Genomic DNA, 18,044 nt, shown 5'->3' with positions numbered 1-18,044 from the left:
ACTACCGGGGCGTATCTCGTCTTGCGGAAAGAGGACTCCTCGACTCGGCTAACAAATTTCACGGTTTAGTTGTTTCGATTTTCAGTTGTAATTTCAGTTCAGTTTTCATTTGTATTCCTTCTTTTGGGTTGTATTATGCCAGGTTATATCTCTTGTAATCCCAGAATCCAACACAAACAAAGTCATAAAAAAATTTGCGGTCGTCTGTGGGAAGGGGTGTGCAATCGGAGTTGATTGTGGCTTGGTGTTGGAATCAAATCCGCAGGGATGATGGCGACGAGGTTGGAAGCAGAAAAGTTCACCGGAAAGAATGACTTCAGTCTATGGCTAATGAAGATGCGCGCGATGCTCATTCAACAAGGGCTGTCGGCGGCGCTTGACGAAGAGAAGGATGCGGCTGAGACTGAGCTTGATGAAAAGGCGGCTTCGAAGTGAGCTGACATTCTGGCAAAAGCTCACAGCGTGGTGGTTCTGTGCCTGAGTGATAAGGTACTCAGAGAGGTCGCAAAGGAGAAGACGGCGGCCGGAATTCTCAAGAAATTGGAGAATTTATATCTTACAAAATCTCTTGCCAATTGACTATATATGAAACATCGGCTCTATTCGTATAAGTTCTTGGAAGAAAAGGTGGTATCGAGCAGTTGGAGGATTTCAACAAAGCGATCGATGATCTTGAAAACATCGACGTGACAATTGGCGATGAGGATAAGGCGATACTCCTTCTCAATGCTCTCCCTAAATCCTATGATCAACTACGAGATGTTATTTTGTATGGAAGGGAGGGAACTATCACATTCTTGGAGGTGCAATCTGCACTAAGAGCCAAGGAATTACAAGCTGCTGGAGCCAGAAGTATTGACTCTGCGTCTGAGAGTCTGAATATCAGAGGATCGAAAGGCAAGAAATCGTTCAAGAAGAAAAATGAGGGGGCCAAGCAACCATGGAATGATCAGAAAGAGAGTCGAGTATGTTTCTGGTGCAAGAAACCTGGTCATCTAAAAAGGGATTGCTTTGGCTGGAAGAAGAAGCAAGCCACATCCGAAAATCAAGGTACAAGCACTTCTGACTGTATTGAATCAAATACTGCAGTGGAAGTCTTGAATGTGATGGAAATTATTGATGGTGCATCGTGGGTTATGGATAGTGGGTGCAGCTTCCACATATGCCCCAACAGAGATTGGTTTGAGAGCATATCTGATTCCAGTGGTACTGTCACTCTTGGCAATAATCAAGTGTGCAGTATAAAAGGAATAGGGTCCATTAGACTCAAGATGCAGAATCAGTGTGTAAAGGTTATTAGTGATGTCAGATTTATACCAAATGTGAAGAGGAATCTGATATCATTAGGATCATTGGACATAAGGGTTGTTCTTTCTTTTCATCAGGAGGAAAGATGTTGGTTAGGAAGGGAGATGATGTGGTTATGACAGCTGAGAGAAGGGGCAGCTTGTACTATCTCTATGCTTCTGTGATTAAGATTCAGAAGAGTGAACAACTAAATCTGGTGAAACCTCCAAGCTTGAAGGTGTGGCATGAGAGACTCGACCATCATGCAATAGGAAGTGTCAAAGAGTTAGTCAAGAAACAGGTCATCTCAACTGATGAATCAGAAGAAATACACCCTTGTCAAGACTGCATCAGAGGCAAGGCTAAAATGCTATCTTATCCTGCTGGTAAGCACACTTCCTCCTCTCCATTGGATTATGTACATAGTGACTTATGGGGGCCTGCATCTGTAAGCACTATAGGGGGTGAGATATTACATGTCCTTGATTGATGATTTCTCTAGGAAAACTTGGATATACATATTAAAGGAAAAATCAGAGGCACTTGCTAAGTTTAAAGAATGGTGCAGTGAAGTTGAGCTAGAAAAAGGCTGTAAAGTAAAGTGTCTCATAAGTGATAATGAACTTGAATATTTGTCCAAAGGCTTTGATGATTTCTGTAAACAGAAAGGTCTCAAAAGGCATAGGACAGTTCCTATGAACCCTCAACAAAATGGGGTGGCTGAGAGGTCAAATAGAACCATTGTTGAGAGAGACAGATGTATGTTGATTTCTTCAAGATTGGGGAAAAGATTCTGGGGGGAAACTGCTTCCACTGCTGTATATCTGATGAATAAATGTCCTTCTAGCAGTATTAATGGTGATACTCCAGACTATAGGTGGTTTGGCAGGAATGCAAGTTATAGCAATCTGAAAATATTTGGTTGTAAGGTGTTTGCTCATGTGAAGCAAGGAAAATTGGATCCCAGAGCATTGATGTGTGTAATGCTGGGTTACCAAAAGGGGGTCAAGGGGTACAGATTGTGGTGCATAGAGCCTGGGAATCACAAAGTAGTCATTAGTAGAGATGTGATATTTCTGGAAAATGATATGCTATTTTTGAATAAGGGGAATGTTGCTTCTTATGGAGTGAGGATAGTGGCTAGTGATGGTACTGATTTTGAAGTGGAGCCTGGAGAAAGGCAAGATGAGAATCAAGGAGTTGGAGATTCTGGTGCAGAAGCTGAAGAATCAGTTTCTGAAGCAGCTGGAAGTTCTGATGATAGACCTGAGAATTCAGTTGATGGAAGAAGGATCTCAGTAGTTACCAGTTGGCCAGAGATAGAGTCAGGAGAGTTGGCAAGCTGCCAAGCAGGTTCTCTGATTTTGAAACGGTTTTCTATGCTTTAGTTGCTACAGAGGAGATTGAGCTTGAGGAGCCCCTCACATATAAGGAGGCCATGGAAAGTAAGGATAAAGACAAGTGGCTACAGGAAATGAGAGAGGAAATGGACTATCTGACAAGAAACAAGACTTGGATTCTTGTGGATAAAGTAGAGGGTAGAAAACTGGTCACTTGCAAATGGATTTTAAAAGGAAGCTTGAGATTGATGGTTCAATCAGGTTTAAGGCCAAACTGGTGGCAAGGGGATTTACTCAAGAGTATGGGATTGATTACAACGAGGTGTTTTCCCATGTTGTGAAGCATAGTTCCATCAGGATGTTGTTGTCAGTTGTAGCAAAGAACAATTGGGAGCTTGAATAAATGGATGTGAAGACAGCTTTTCTAAATGGTGATTTGGAGGAGACCATATACATGGCACAACCTGAGGGTTTTGCTACACCTGGGCAAGAGATGAAAGTGTGTAAACTGACCAAACGTATCTATGGTCTCAAGCAAGCAAGCAGGCAAAGGCACAAGAAATTCAACTCACATATGTTAGCATGTGGTTTTACAAGATCTAAATATGATTCTTGTGTTTATTTCAAGAAGAAAGTGGAGTGCCAGTAGCCTATCTACTATTATATGTAGATGACATGCTCATTGCAGGATCTTGCAAGAGAGAGGTGGAGCAAGTGAAGGAAGACCTGAGGCCTGACTTTGATATGAAGACCTTAGGCCTGCAAGGAAGATACTGGGAATGAGCATAGTCAGAAACAGAAAACAGGGGACTATTTGGTTTGGTCAGTCTGATTATATACTGAAGATGTTAAAGATGTTTAAGATTGATAATCTGAAGGAGAATGCAACCCCTCTAGCACAACACTTCATGTTATCAGCAAATCAAATGCCTCATAATGAAAAAGAAAGAAGAGAAATGGAGGTGATCCCTTATGCCAACATCATTGGTTGTGTAATGTATGCAATGGTCTGTACAAGACCATACATTGCACATGCTGTAAGTTTGACAAGTAGATTCATGGCAAACCATGGGAGGGAACACTGGTTGGCTTTAAAATTGTTGTTGAAGTACCTAAAAGGTGTTGCAGGGTTGGGGATTCTTAATGGAGGAGATCAGAATCATGATGGTGATGCCTTGTTGGGTTTTTGTGACTCAGATTATGTTGGGGATGTAGATAACAGAAGGTCACAATCAGGGTATGTCTTCACCATGTATGGTTCTGCAATAAGTTGGAAATCCAGCCAGCAACATGTGGTAGCCTTGTCTACAACCGAAACTGAATATTTGGCGCTTGCAGCAGCAATCAAGGAAAGCTTCTGGTTGAAGGGTCTTGCAGCAGAATTGGGAGTTGTTCAAGGATGCATTGTAGTGGGCTGTGACAGTAGCAACGCAATTGCTCTTGCGAGGCATCAAGTATTCCATGAGCGGAGTAAACACATAGACGTACGCCTACACTTCATTAGAGAGAAGATTGAAGAATGAGAGGTGGAGGTGTTCAAGGTTAGTACAAAGGTCAACCCAGCTGACATGCTTACAAAAGCTTTGCTAAGAGAGAAGGTGGAGCTTTGTAGAAGGCTGATCATGCTACAGCCGTGTGATGAGACTGATTGAGTAAAAGGTGGAGATTTGTAGTCATGTTTGCTCAAATCAGCTACTCCACACTTGGTCATTATTTGAGGAAGAAAGATTTAAAGGCCGTTTAAATATGGACTGTGGATTTCAAATAAGTAGATAGATTGGATCAGGACCGTTAGATCAATGTTAGTTGATTGTATTTTGTTTTCCCTCTTTCAGTTATCTAATAGGGCTAATGTCTTTGAAAGAATTCATTCAATTTCTTATCAGCTCAATACGAAAAGTTCTTTCTCAATCAAATTCCAATTCTTGTAATTTCAGATTCCAATTGTTAACAAGATTTGAACAAACAAAGTCATAAAAGAATTTACAGCATCGACTTCCTACTCTCATCCTCAAACTTGCACAAAAATGATATACTGTGCTACAAATCAATGAATAATAAACAGTTATATAGTCAATTAAAAAAGAAGAATAAATGCATGTGCAGCGTGTGGACGAAAAAAAATAAACCAAAAATAAAAGCACAGTTAATCTAGAATCCGATTCCAATTAGAAAATAGCCAATTTAGACTTTTTTTCTACCCTTGCGGGACCCACCGAACCTTGTCTTCTCTGCCAACTGCCTCTCCATGCCATAATACATCTTTCCGCCAAATTTGACTAACTAATTCCCCTAAACTGGCGGCGGCTCCGAAAACGGCCGGTTTTCATCTCCGTCCGTCTTTGGTTCCAAGCACTTGAACGACGGCATCTTCACCGGCGTCTTCCCGCCGCTCCTCTTTGAGCTGGACCCTTCGCCGCTGTCAGCCACCACCCTCGGCGATCGGAACGATATCCCTCTCGTGAAAAACACCCACCGGTCCGAGTTGGCTCCCCGACCGGGCAGCTCGAGCCGCTTATAGAACCTCCCGGCCCGGTAGCCTTTCCTCGAACTACTTTCCCTTTGTAGCCCCGCCGCGAGGCTTCTAGTCCGGTTCAGCGTTGCCCGGTCCATCACCTCCTTCCTCACTCCCTCGGGCAACCTCAGTGTAAACCGGTCAAGATTCTCACCCGGTTGGACAAGCGAGTGCCCGGTCGAGTGCGACCGGTACTTACCAAACCCGAGCATCTTCGGCCTCCGAATCGACCACGACCTCACCGGCCGGTTCGGTGTTTCGAAACTCAGGTTTCGCTCAGACGGCTGCGGATGATCATCTTCGTCCACTTGGATTACAATCTCGTCGTCTCTGGATTGGTCAGCCTCAACCGGAGGATCGGTCTCCTCCGGCTGGACCGGGTCGGAATCGGTGTGCTGGGCGAGATTAGCCCGGCAGACCGGGCAGGTGGTGTGGGAGGCGAGCCAGGCGTCGATGCAGTCGGGGTGGAAGACGTGGTCGCATTTGGGGAGCAAACGCAGCGTTTCTTCGTCTTCAAACTCGTTGAGGCAGACGGCGCACTCGAGCGCGCCCTTGCCGATCTTGTGGTCCTTCACCTCGGAGTAGGAGAAGGTCGGGAGGGCCTCGATCGCCGACGCGTCGAGGCCGCGGGCGGCGGTGCGGCGGGCGTGTAGGGAGAGGCTGCCGCGGCGGAGGGCGGCTCCGACGTTGGAGCCGGCGGAGGCGTCGTAGCAGTGGCGGATGTAGATGGAGAAGAAGCCCATGAAGAAGAGGGCGGCGACGAGGATGGCGATGATGACGGCCATGGAGGGGCTGAAGCGCGGGTACATGTTGTCTGGATTGGGGCTTGGTTGGGCTGCCGCTGGAGAAAGGGAGAGAACGAGTAAGAAGAAGAGGAGGGAGACGGAGCCATGGCTGTGGGTGGTGAAGATGTGAGTGGATTTCATTGTGTTAAAAGATTTTGTAGCTAGATACGTGTGGACATACATATATACAGCACCATTTTGGTGATGTGAATGATTGCTGCTGAATATATTCTGGAGAGAGAGACTGGACAGGACTGGAAGGAAATGAGGCAGGAAATGTTACTTTTTTGCTATGATAATGGTTTAATTAAATAATGATATAAGTCATATACATATTATTTTAAATTGTTGATCGATCTAATTATGATTTTTACATCCCTTTAGACTTTAGTCTATATCGGAACCTTCCAATGGCATTTCCCCTTCATACTATTCACACTTGACCACCACTTTTTTTTTTTTTTTCCTGAATTACTGGTCAACACTAATTGTGCTTCTCTAGCTGCGAACATCCTAATATATAATTAAAGATCTCGTAATTTAAAAATGAGTTTTGATATAAAATCTATGTCGTAATATTTTTTATTTTTTCGTAATTACATTCAAAGTATATGATAGCCTGATCTAAAATTAGCAGATTTGATTTGAGATCGGAGCCATTGTGCGACCTAGGTCGACGCCATCAGTTTCAACTTTTATTATAGGTTTTGTATATTCATATTATGCACTATAAATACAAATACTTCCTCTGTCTCACCCAAGATCTTTAGATTCTCAAGTGGCATGAAATTTTATGAGAAGTTGTTAGGTGGAGTAAGTAAACATAAAAAAAAAGTTGTTGAATATTTTAATGAAGAGATAGCAAAGAATAACTTATTTTTAAGGACACAAAAATCGAGATTCAATTAAAAATAACAACAATTTATGATGCAAAAGAAAACGTTCTTATATTAATAATAATATAACTTAATCTTTGCATTTTTAGGACGCTTCTACTTGCGTCCTCTAATTTTAGTTGGAACACCAAAAGAACGTTTTTTAAACTCGTTGGTAGTATATTTAGAAACACAAATTAGCATCCTTAAATACATTAAAAACTTTATTAACAAACTTTTTTTTAGTGTCGTGTAATATCATTAATAAATTACTTGAAGATACATTTCAAAACTAATCTTAGCAAATTTAAATATTACTTGTATTCAACAAACATACACTAGTATATTTTATATAGATTAACATGTTTGCAAATTTGAGAATTAAATAAAACTCATATAATCGCATCCTCTATATTTTGTATTGTATCGTAAATGAATTTAAATGAAACAAAAATCATTTAAATCTTAAATGTTTAGTTGAATTAATTATTGAGTAGATTAAATTAGTTTTATCAAGTACTCCATGTAAATAAAGCCTTTTTATAATCCTTAACCTAAAATTAGCTAAAGGATGAAAAGATCTGCACACAAAATAATAGGAGTAGTACTAGTATAATGGTATTCAATATATTCTATGAAGATGATTTACTTTTGCTTTTTAATTTTCTGAAAACGGAAACATTAATATTTCTTTTGTTATTTATCATATTTTATTATATCTTTACTTTACGCATAAAACGATATTGCATAAAAAACTTTATCGTTTAGAAAAAAGATTGTTGGGAACTTGAGATGGAGGGAGCATAATTTAAAATTAATCAAAAATAGTAAATAAAGCAAAATTATAACTCCTATGATTTCATATTATGGGAGAGACATCTAACATTATACGCAACATGTGGATATTTGAATCTAATCAAACACTGCAAAGTTGCGAATAGCTTTATTCTGTTTAAAAATTTCAAAAGAAATAAAGGGCAGCGAAAATATGGAAATTGGGATGTGTGGAACTTTCGAGGTTGCGTGTATTATTAGCAAGTTCGATTTAAGTGGGCTCTATTATTAGAAACTTCACTTATCAGCTGCACATATTTGTCTTATGATTTCATTTATTACTGATGGGGTACGAACTAAACCCTAATGGCAAGCCCAATTACAGTGACGGCCCATCAGCCCAGAGCCCAAGAAAGAGTATCTGTTCGGCACCAAAGAGTTCGGCACGACCAAAGAGTTCGGACTCAGCCTACAGCTCGGTAAAAGCCGACCAGTCAAGCTCTCCTCTCAGATCGGTAAAGTCCAGCAGTTCGGTCTCAGCATTCGACCGAACTAGGAGTTAGTGGACTCATGAAAGGCCTCCACGACCTCCGCTATACCCACGATCTATTTAGTGGTACGAAGCAGTTATTGAGCAGTTATTGCTCACCCACGATCTTGTTAGTGGGGCTGCAAACCACGACCTTAGTTCAATGTATAAATAGAACTTAGATCAGATAGAAAAGGGTTAAGCTCTCTAGAGATAAAATACCATATAGCAAGTCTGTGTTGTAAGCTGTAATCCCAGATCAAGCAATACAATCTTGCCCTCCCTTCTTCCCGTGGACGTAGATTTACTTCAGTAAATCGAACCACGTAAATTCTTTGTGTCGTAATCTTCATTCTCTACCAGCATTTACTAACATCAGAAATTCGCGGATCCATCACTGGCGCCGTCTGTGGGAAACAGAGAACAAAATTTGTGATAAAGCGAATTTTTGATCCATTTTTTCCGCCCAAAAAATGCATACCAGATCGCAGAGTACCCGTATTCCTGCCCGTGAGAACCAGGAGGAAGCCAATCCATCCCATAGGTCTGGAAAACAGCCTAGGGATAAATCCACCACCAGTTCTCATGGCGAAGGAACAAGCCGCTCCAAAAATCGTCCCACTGAATCTTCCCAGCAGCCCGATTTGAATGAGGCTGTCAAGCAGTTTTTGGCGGCGAAGCAGGAGGAATTCTTAACCTTCCTGCGAAGAAGCCAAAAGCAGCCGGAGACGAAAACGACGGATTCTCCTTCCCCCTCTGCACAAGAAAGTCACTACCGCAGTAGTGTCGCATCTCCCAGGAGAAAGAATCCCCGTCCCCCACATGTTCCAGCTCCTCCTCGGTACCGGAATCACAGGAGAACTCAATCTCCTCCATACCGACGAGATATCGGATTCGCCGTGTACGGAGCACTGAAGACTCCGTTCTCGGACGACATCACCCGAACTCCCCTACCACAGAACTACCGAACTCCGTCGATGACTTACGACGGGCTCGTGGACCCTCACGATTTCTTGGGGCGCTATCAATATAACATGGCGAACCAGGGTCTCAACGAGGTCCACATGTGCAAGCTGTTTCCCGAGCTGCTCATCGGGAACGCGAGAAGGTGGTTCGATAGCCTCCCCCAGGGCAGCATCAGATCTTACCGAGATCTAATGGATGCCTTCCACAGGAGGTTCTTTCAGAAAGCGGAAGCCCGAATCACTTCGGCTCAGCTGCTTTCCATTCGTCAAGGTCGCGACGAAAAAATCAGCGACTTTATGACAAGATTCCACAAGGAATGCCTGCAAGTAGACGATCTCAACGATCTGCTTGTCATCTCGGCATTCCAAAATGGAATCCTGCCCGGAGCTCTCTACAGGAAGCTCGTTGAGTGCGGTCCGCAGACAGCTCAGGAAATGTGGGACATTGCGGACCAATACTCCCGGGCCGATGAGGCAGACCGTCGCAAACGGTCGTTAGACAGCTCATCGACCCGAGGAGACAGAAGGAAGCCCGATCATAGCGATCAGGGGCATCCTCGCCGGACTCCATTTGAAAGAATTCAAAGGGCTCCGGTGCAGGACAGATTGGGACCCCGTCTCAATCCCGAGAAGCCGCCCGCTCAGTTCGTACCGCTGAACAAGCCGAGAGCGGAAATTTTCGAACTGCACTCTGACCTATTCGAAAAGCCAAAGCGGATGACGAAATCAGCCGCGCGCCGACCACAGGATAGCTACTGCTCCTACCATCAAGACCACGGTCACGATACTGAGGAGTGCAGAAACTTGGCTGCAGGTATCGATGTTCTTGTGAAGGCAGGGACATTGAAAAAATACCAAAGCAAGCAGCCAAAGAAGAATAAGAAGCAGAGCGGTGCGAACTGCGCTCCTCAGGATCCGAAAAGGCAGCCGGATCCCGAAGACGATGACGAGCCGCAATATGATGGAGTAATCCAGACTATTGACGCTCTCCCTGCCGGGAAGACCAAGTCGTCCCTAAAGTCAGAGCGCAGAGGTCCCAATCGAGAGGAGCCAACGCATAAAAGGCTGAAGCAGGACGAAGTGATTACGTTCTCGGATGCTGATCCCGTCCCGGCCATCTCTCCTCACCAAGACGCCATTGTCATCCAAGCCGGAGTGGCAAACAAGCTGATCCACAGGGTGTTTGTGGATACGGGAGCGTCGGTTAGCATTCTTTTTAAAGAGTGCTTTGACAAACTAGAAGTGGACCCAGCTCGGCTCAGTCCGGCTCCGCTTCCCCTGAAGAGCTTCGCCCAGGAGGACACCCGCCCTGAAGGTATTATCAGCCTTCCGATCACGGTGGGGAAAGCGCCTACTAGCTCCAGTACGATGATTGAGTTTTTCGTGGTGAAAGCTCGGTCCCCGTACAACATCATCCTGGGAAGAGACTGGCTCAACACAGTTCGGGCCGTTTGCTCCACTTATCACCTCACCATCAAGATCCCTACTAAAGGAGGGATAGCGGTCATCCGAGGTGACCAAAAGAGAGCAAAGGAATGTCTGCAAATTGCGCTTAGAAGTGCCGAGCAGTCAGACCGGCACCACCAAGCATAGCAATCACAGCAGCCGGAGTCAGAGGCGATGACCGAAGTCATACCGGAGCCGAACTCGATGACAGTTCAGCTGTACGAAGACGATCCATCCAGAACGGTTAAGATCGGCTTCGCGGGAACGCCCCTACTTCGGGAAAAAACCATCCAGCTCCTCAAGGAGTATAAAGACGTCTTTGCATGGTCTCCGTTGGACATGACCGGAGTGCCCCCCGAGGTAATCACTCATCGGTTAAATATTGATCCTTCAGTCCGGCCGATAAAACAGAAGCAAAGACTCTTTGCGGCAGAACGAAGTCAAGTCATCCATGACGAAGTCCGTCAATTATTGAAGGCGGATGTGTTATTCGAAGTGAAGTATCCTTCGTGGGTGGCCAATCCTGTCATGATCAAGAAAAAGGAAGGAGGATGGCGGATGTGCATAGATTTCACCGATCTAAATAAGCACTGTCCCAAAGATTGCTATCCCCTTCCGAACATAGATAAAAAAGTAGAAGCTTTGATAGGCTTTGAAATTTTTTGTTTTCTTGATCTGTACAAAGGATACCATCAAGTTTTAATGGATGAGATTGACGCTTCAAAAACGGCCTTCATTACTGATTTCGGCATTTTCGCTTATAAAAAGATGCCATTCGGTTTAAAGAATGCCGGAGCCACTTATCAAAGGATGGTAGACAAGCTTTTTCGGCACCTGATTGGAAAGGAGGTCGAAGTGTATGTGGACGATATAGTCGTCAAAAGCAAAAGCACTTCGGATTACGAGCACAACCTCAAGTCCACTCTCAACGTGCTCAAGAAAGCCAACCTCAAACTTAATCCCCAAAAGTGTACCTTTTTGGTAGATTCGGGAAAGTTTCTGGGTTGTTGGGTTTCAAAGGACGGACTCAAGGCAAACCCCTCAAAAGTTCAAGTTGTTCAAAACATGGCGATGCCGAAGTCCATACATGACGTGCAAAGGCTAACCGGATGTCTAGCCGCACTGAATCGATTCCTTTCTCAAGCAGCCGAAAAGCAACTGCCGTTCTTCACGGTGTTGAAAAAGGCACCAAAGTTCGAGAGGGGAGCCGAGCAGAAAAAGGCCTTTGACGAGCTCAAAAGTTATCTAGCCGAGCTTCCTATTCTCTCTGCTCCAACCGAAGCCGAAGTAATATTCTTATACTTAGCGGCATCGGATCAAACCATCAGCGCGGTGCTTGTACGAGAAGAAGGCCTAAAGCAGCTTCCCATCTACTTTACAAGCCGAGCATTAAGAGGTCCAGAAACCAGGTATCAACCTCTGGAAAAGATTGCTTTGGCATTAGTAAATGCAGCCAGGAGACTGCGGCCATACTTCTATGCTCACAAGGTATGCGTCTTAACTGATCTGCCACTTCGGCAAGTGTTGACCAAACCAGAAGCATCAGGCAGAATCGCCAAGTGGGCTATAGAGTTGGGAGAGCACACAATTGAATATCTACCTCGGAAAGCCATCAAGGGACAAGCCTTGGCAGATTTTCTTGCAGAAGCGAAGTTCGATCAAGCAATTCCTGTTATTGCCGAACAGAAGAATTCTGCCAGTGCCGAACTAGCACAGCCCTTGGAATCCGAAGTAGAGCCGCCGGACTGCTGGAGCGGGTTCGTAGATGGAGCTTCGAACAAGATGGGAAGTGGAGCTGGTATTTTACTTGTCGCTCCCGACGGACACGAGGTAGCCTACTCACTTCGGTTCTTATTCCCCACTACTAATAATGAAGCCGAGTACGAAGCCCTCCTGGCCGGACTCCAGTTAGCGCAAAGTCTGCTCGTCAAATCTCTCAAAGTCCATTGTGATTCACAAGTCATAGTAAATCACATGTTGGGTACAAGTGAAGCCCGTGACGAGAGAATGAAGAAGTATTTGGACAAAGCGCAAAGCATCAGCCGAAGTTTCTCCTATTTTCGGATAATCCGCATTCCCAGAGCGGAAAATAGCCGAGCAGATACCTTAAGTAAGTTGGCCTCAGATCCGAGCTCAAAGGCGGAAGAATTAATGCACCGAAGCATTGATGAAGCCGAGGTACACTCTGTATCCAGCTCGCCGAACTGGATGACGCCGATCTTGCAGTATCTGGATCAAGGACAATTGCCCGAGGATAAGAGAGAAGCTCGGAAGATCACGTGCCGAGCACTTCGGTACGAACTTCATGAAGGAGTCCTCTTTAGAAAGTCTTACCTCCAGCCGTTATTGCGGTGCGTAGGACCAGAAGAGACGGACTACATCCTCAGAGAAGTCCATGAAGGATCGTGCGGTAGCCACATCGGAGCCAGAGCTTTAGCTAAAAAAGTTCTGAGATGGGGATATTATTGGCCAACCATGGTACAAGAGGCAGTGCAGCTCGTCAAGAAGTGTACGAAGTGCCAAATTCATGCAAATGTCCCAAGGATGCCGCAGACCGATCTATACACTATGCAAAGCCCTTGGCCTTTCATGCAATGGGGCATAGACATAGTGGGACCACTTCCTCAAGCTCCTCGGCAAATGAAATTCCTTATCGTTGCCGTGGACTACTTCACGAAGTGGGTGGAGGCTGAACCATTAGCTACGATAACGAGCTCAAAGGCATTGGACTTCGTCTGGAAGAACATAGTGTGCCGATTTGGCATACCCCACATCCTCATCTCGGATAATGGGACTCAGTTCACCGACAAGACGTTCAAGAATTGGTGCCAAGAGCTGAGCATTCAACAGCGGTTCACTTCGGTCTCCCATCCCCAAGCAAACGGACAAACGGAAGTAACGAACCGGATTCTGGTGAAAGGGTTAAAAGCTCGGTTAGAACAAGCCAAAGGACAATGGGTAGAAAATCTCCCTCAAGTCCTATGGTCCTACCGAACTACACCCAAAACCTCCAACGGTGAAACCCCGTATAGTCTGGTGTACGGCACTGAAGCCGTAATTCCGGTGGAGATCGGCGTACCCAGTCCCCGAACTCTAAATTTCTCCTCAGAAATGAATGACGACGGACTGAGAGCAGAACTAGATCTCGCCGAAGAAAGAAGAGAATTGGCGTGCATAAAAGCAGCCAAGTATAAGGAGCAAGTAGCCCGGTATTATAACCAAAGGGTGAAAAAGCTTCAATTTCAAGTGGGAGATCTCGTCTTGAGAAACAACGAAGTAAGCCGAGCAGAAAAGCTGGGCAAACTCGAACCCACATGGGAGGGTCCATATCGGGTGTCAGAAGTCCTCGGCAAAGGGTCTTATAAATTGACTCACATGTCAGGAGAACAAGTACCCCGAACATGGCACGTCTCCAACCTCAAGAAGTTCCACTTGTAAGAGACAAAGTCCGGTCAGTCTGTCTTGTGTCTAGTTCGGTCATAGGGGTACATGTTTTTATTTGTTTGTTTTTTACTTGTACCTTTTACTTGTCGTTTTATAAAAAGTTTAAAGTTTTTTTCTTTCATCTTTTTCATTTTTTCTCTATGTGTTTTGTCTCTATGTGCTTGTCGTCTCTTGCAAATGGTACCAAGGTATATCGTTCTTTAAAGACTGATCCCCTTTTTAGATCGATTATTAAAGACTATTGTGAGTCCAAGCTTCCAAGGAGGATACAAGACCACAATTCAGCTTAACAAGCAGTCCGTCTGAAACGAACTGCAATAAGCCAACGATTGTGAGTCCAAGCTTCCAAGGAGGATACAAGACCGCAATTCAGCTTAACAAGCAGTCCGTCTGAAACGAACTGCAATAAGCCAACGATTGTGAGTCCAAGCTTCTCAGGAAGATACAAGACCACAATTCGGCTTAAGAAATAAGCACTTCGTCAGAAACGAACTGCAATAAGGGAAAGTCCGATCCACGCGATAAACCTCGCCGAATTAGGACGACCAAGTTCGGTCAAAGAAGTTTACCTCATAAGACCGGGGACGACCATGTCTAGTCAAAGAGGTTTACTGCATAAGACCACTTCGGTTAACTGGGAAAGTCCGATCCACGCGATAAAACTCGCCGAATTAGGACAAGGGAAAGTTCGATCCCGGCGACAAAAATCGCCAAATTAGAACACAAACCAAGTCCGGTCAAAGATGTTTATTTCATCAGACCAAAGACGAGTCCGGTCAAAGATGTTTATTTCATCAGACCAAAGACGAGTCCGGTCAAAGATGTTTATTTCATCAGACCAAAGACGAGTCCGGTCAAAGATGTTTATTTCATCAGACCAAAGACGAGCCCGGTCAAAGATGTTTATTTCATAAGACCAAGGACCAAGTCCGGTCAAAGAAGTTTACTTCATAAGACCGAGGACAAGTACGATGAAATTTTTTCGCTAAGCTGTAAATACAGTGTTAGAAGCGAAAACAAAATTTCATTTTTCAAATCTTGTTTGGCATACAACTCCGCTACCCTACAAAATGGCGTTACGCTATTACAAAAGGCTATTCTACTGTCCAGGGTTGCTGAAGTTAAGCCACCTATCTGCAAAATCCTCTGGAAGCCGAGTTCGGTTGTTCCGAGCAGATGAAGAATAAGCAGGTCGACGAGATGCTATCCTCGACCCAACGCCTCTTCCCCGAGCCCGAGAAGTCCTAACACCTCGGCGATGAAGAGTCTCTGCAATAAGCATCTGCTGATCTTGCTCGCTCATAGTCACAACTCCTCGGCGAATTTCAGTCCGTCCCTGTCTTGACGATTCCGGTTGCTCCCGAGCCCGTTCTCGTCTTGACGTTTCCGGCTGTTCCGGAGTTCGTTGTTGACTGGGAGTAGGATTTTGAACAAGGGAACCAGAGGTTTGATCTGGAGTGCGAGCATCTGTTGGCACGATATGCCGAAGGAATCTTTCTATGGAGGGGCGCCGAGAAAGAACAATGTTGTACCGAGAAGCCCAGCGCCGTAATGATTTCACAACTTGTTGGCAAGCCGAGCTCTCCAGCGCATTGTTCCTCCGGAGTACATGATATTCCTCCCACAGTTCGTCAACTCGACTCTGAACATCTGATATGGTCACTCCCCCGCGCACACGGATGTAATCCTCGTACGCAGTCCTCTCAGCAATGGTCGTATTCAGCTCGGCCTCCAGATCCTTCTTATCGGACTCTAAGTCCTTATTATCGGCCTCCAGCTTCACTAAACGAGCCAGAAGCTCGTCATTCTTCGTCTGATCGGCTATAGCTCTTTTCTCAGCTTCGTCTAAAGCCGAAGAGTACAGCCGTTTCCAGTGAAGTATCTCCATCTCCTTGAGTACAAAGCAGCTATATTAGTTCGGCAGCTGTACCGAGCAGATAGTAAAATACAACAGGAATAAAGGCGAGTACGAAAAGCTATACGAAGACAAGTGTTGAGAATTTTTCATTCACAAGGAAAATTTTTTACACTAGGAGGGCTTCAAGGCCATTTTACAAGGAAGAAACTAGACTAAGAGAAGGGAGACGAAATCATACTCCGCCAGCTTCGTCTCCGGCTCCTTGGTCTGGTTCAGCTTCTTTCTCCTGAGCTACCTCAGCCTCGGCCTCGCATCCTGCCGGCCTCGCCTCCGCCTCCTGATCGGCTTCCTTCTCCGGATGCCCGGCCCGCTCGACTTCGGCCTCCAGCTCCAGCGGCTCGGCCTCACCCTCTCCGTTGTAAGTCGAAGCGGGTGAAACGGGTCCCACGGAGGCAAAGATAGCCTCCAGGTTCTCGTCCCGATCAGCTCGACAACTCCGGACTCGGTCTGCAGAAAGCAGGACCGAGGATGAAGCGAGCTCCTCAAGGAGCGGCAGATTCTGAAGCCGAGCAGCTATCTCTCGGCTGTACAGAGGCAGCACGACGTCGGCCCCCTGCTCGCCCTTATCGGTAATTAGCCTTACCAGACTACCGACAAAGGCCGAGAACTGGCTGCTCAAAAAGAGTTTCTCCGTGTAAACACGGAGAGCCTCCCCCTGGGCAGCCACGGCGGCAGCCTCCTTCTGAGCCTCCCGGTGCTTCGTCTGCTCTTGCAGGATGATGAGCTGGTTTTTGGCTGACCGAGCTTCATCCTGAGCCGAGATCCTAGCAGCTCGGGCCCTCTCAAATTTGGCCTCAGCCTGTTCGGCCAGACTACGAGCAAGATGCAACTCCTTCTGCATCTCCTCGTAGTCGTGGGATGCTTTGGAGAGCTCCACGGAGACGAGCTTGGCTCTCTGAAGATGAACAAGGAAAAAACTCAACAGAATGGCCATCAAAAAATGTGGAAAACAAGCCAAGTCAGAAAGCTTACCTCCACAAAATTCGTCGGCCATTGAAAAGGCTCAGGGACGTGTTCCGGGATGTCTGCAACCACCTCGGAGATGACCAGGTCTTTCCCCGGCACTCTTGGGGACTCGTGAAATTTCCCCTTCCCTTTAGCCGAACACGACTCCGGCACTTTCGGATCCGAAGAAGAGGTTTTTTGCCTCTTCGGATTCTTCTCGGCTTCAGACGCCGAGCGAGGGGCTCTCTGCCTCTCCGGCTCCACAAGTTCGGAGGACTTTCGGATAGCCTTATTCAGCATGTACACTGCCAAAAAGCAAGAAAGCAAAGTCAGATTTTCTTCGTTAAAGCAGTAGAGCATAAAGATAAAGAGAAATCCTCACCCTCGGCCTCTTCGTCCGAAGACGAGATGTCGAACACGACGTCGCCCTTGACGAGCTCAGACTCCGTGTATTGTTTCCTAACTATGGGAATCTTGTTGAGCTCGCCATCGAGCTCGTCCAACGGTTCAGGCCGAGGATGACGGATAACGGACTTCGGCCCTCTCCAGGGAAAACTAGGAGCCGCGGTCCTATCATAGTAGAAGAAGCGATTTTGCCACTTCGGCCACTTCGTTTTACAAAAGGCCCTAAAGGGCTGTAAAGGGATCAAGTAAAACCAAGACCCCTTCCTCTTAAATTGAAAGAATTTAAGGATCGCCTTCAAAGACAAATCCCTTCCTAACCTACGGAGTTCGGCAGCGAAGGCCGACAAGTGCCTCCAAGAGTTCGGAGTCACTTGGCCTAAAGGAAGCTGAAAAAAATCTAGTAAATCTATAAAGGCAGAAGGGAGGGGGAAACGAAGCCCGCATTCTAAGCAGGCCTCGTACACGGTGGCGTACCCCTCCGGCGGGGAGTCAGCCCTATGATCACCGTCAGGTACCACCGCCTTCCCCCCAGGAAAAAAGTATTTTTCGGGTAGGGATATCACAGTATCCTTACTCAAAATACTATGGAAATACTCTACGGTCTTCTCCCCGGACTCTTTCCGGCCAGAAGACCCCTTATCCCCTTTCCTACCGCTACCCGACTCCGAAGAAGAAGAAGACATTTTTCTTACTTTTTGAAGGTGAAGAAAGTCTGAAGAAGCTCTTGAAAGCGGAAGAAAATTTCTCGAGAAAGAGAGAGTATAGAAGACGCAACAGCAAAGGTGTTCAAATGAGGAAGAAAGAGCATATTTATCA

At 45.7% G+C, this 18,044-nt stretch overlaps 1 protein-coding gene across 1 annotated transcript; it reads right to left on the bottom strand.

Moving 5' to 3' along the window:
* Window positions 1-4,601: 4,601 nt before the first annotated feature.
* Window positions 4,602-6,224, bottom strand: LOC121799738 (E3 ubiquitin-protein ligase ATL6-like). The gene has a single exon (XM_042199197.1). It carries the CDS (start codon window positions 6,108-6,110, stop codon window positions 4,920-4,922), a length of 1,191 nt encoding a protein of 396 aa, XP_042055131.1. The 5' UTR covers window positions 6,111-6,224; the 3' UTR covers window positions 4,602-4,919.
* Between the last annotated feature and the right edge of the window lie 11,820 nt (window positions 6,225-18,044).

Source organism: Salvia splendens, chromosome 1, assembly GCF_004379255.2.
Source record: "Salvia splendens isolate huo1 chromosome 1, SspV2, whole genome shotgun sequence".
Classification (NCBI taxonomy): Eukaryota; Viridiplantae; Streptophyta; class Magnoliopsida; order Lamiales; family Lamiaceae; genus Salvia; species Salvia splendens.
The sequence above is the reverse complement of the archived record's forward strand: the minus strand, read 5'-3'. Positions and strand labels throughout refer to the sequence as shown.

Coding starts and splice junctions, on each gene's coding strand:
- LOC121799738 (XM_042199197.1), bottom strand. CDS start 6,110: ATGTATGTCCACACGTATCTAGCTACAAAATCTTTTAACACAATGAAA.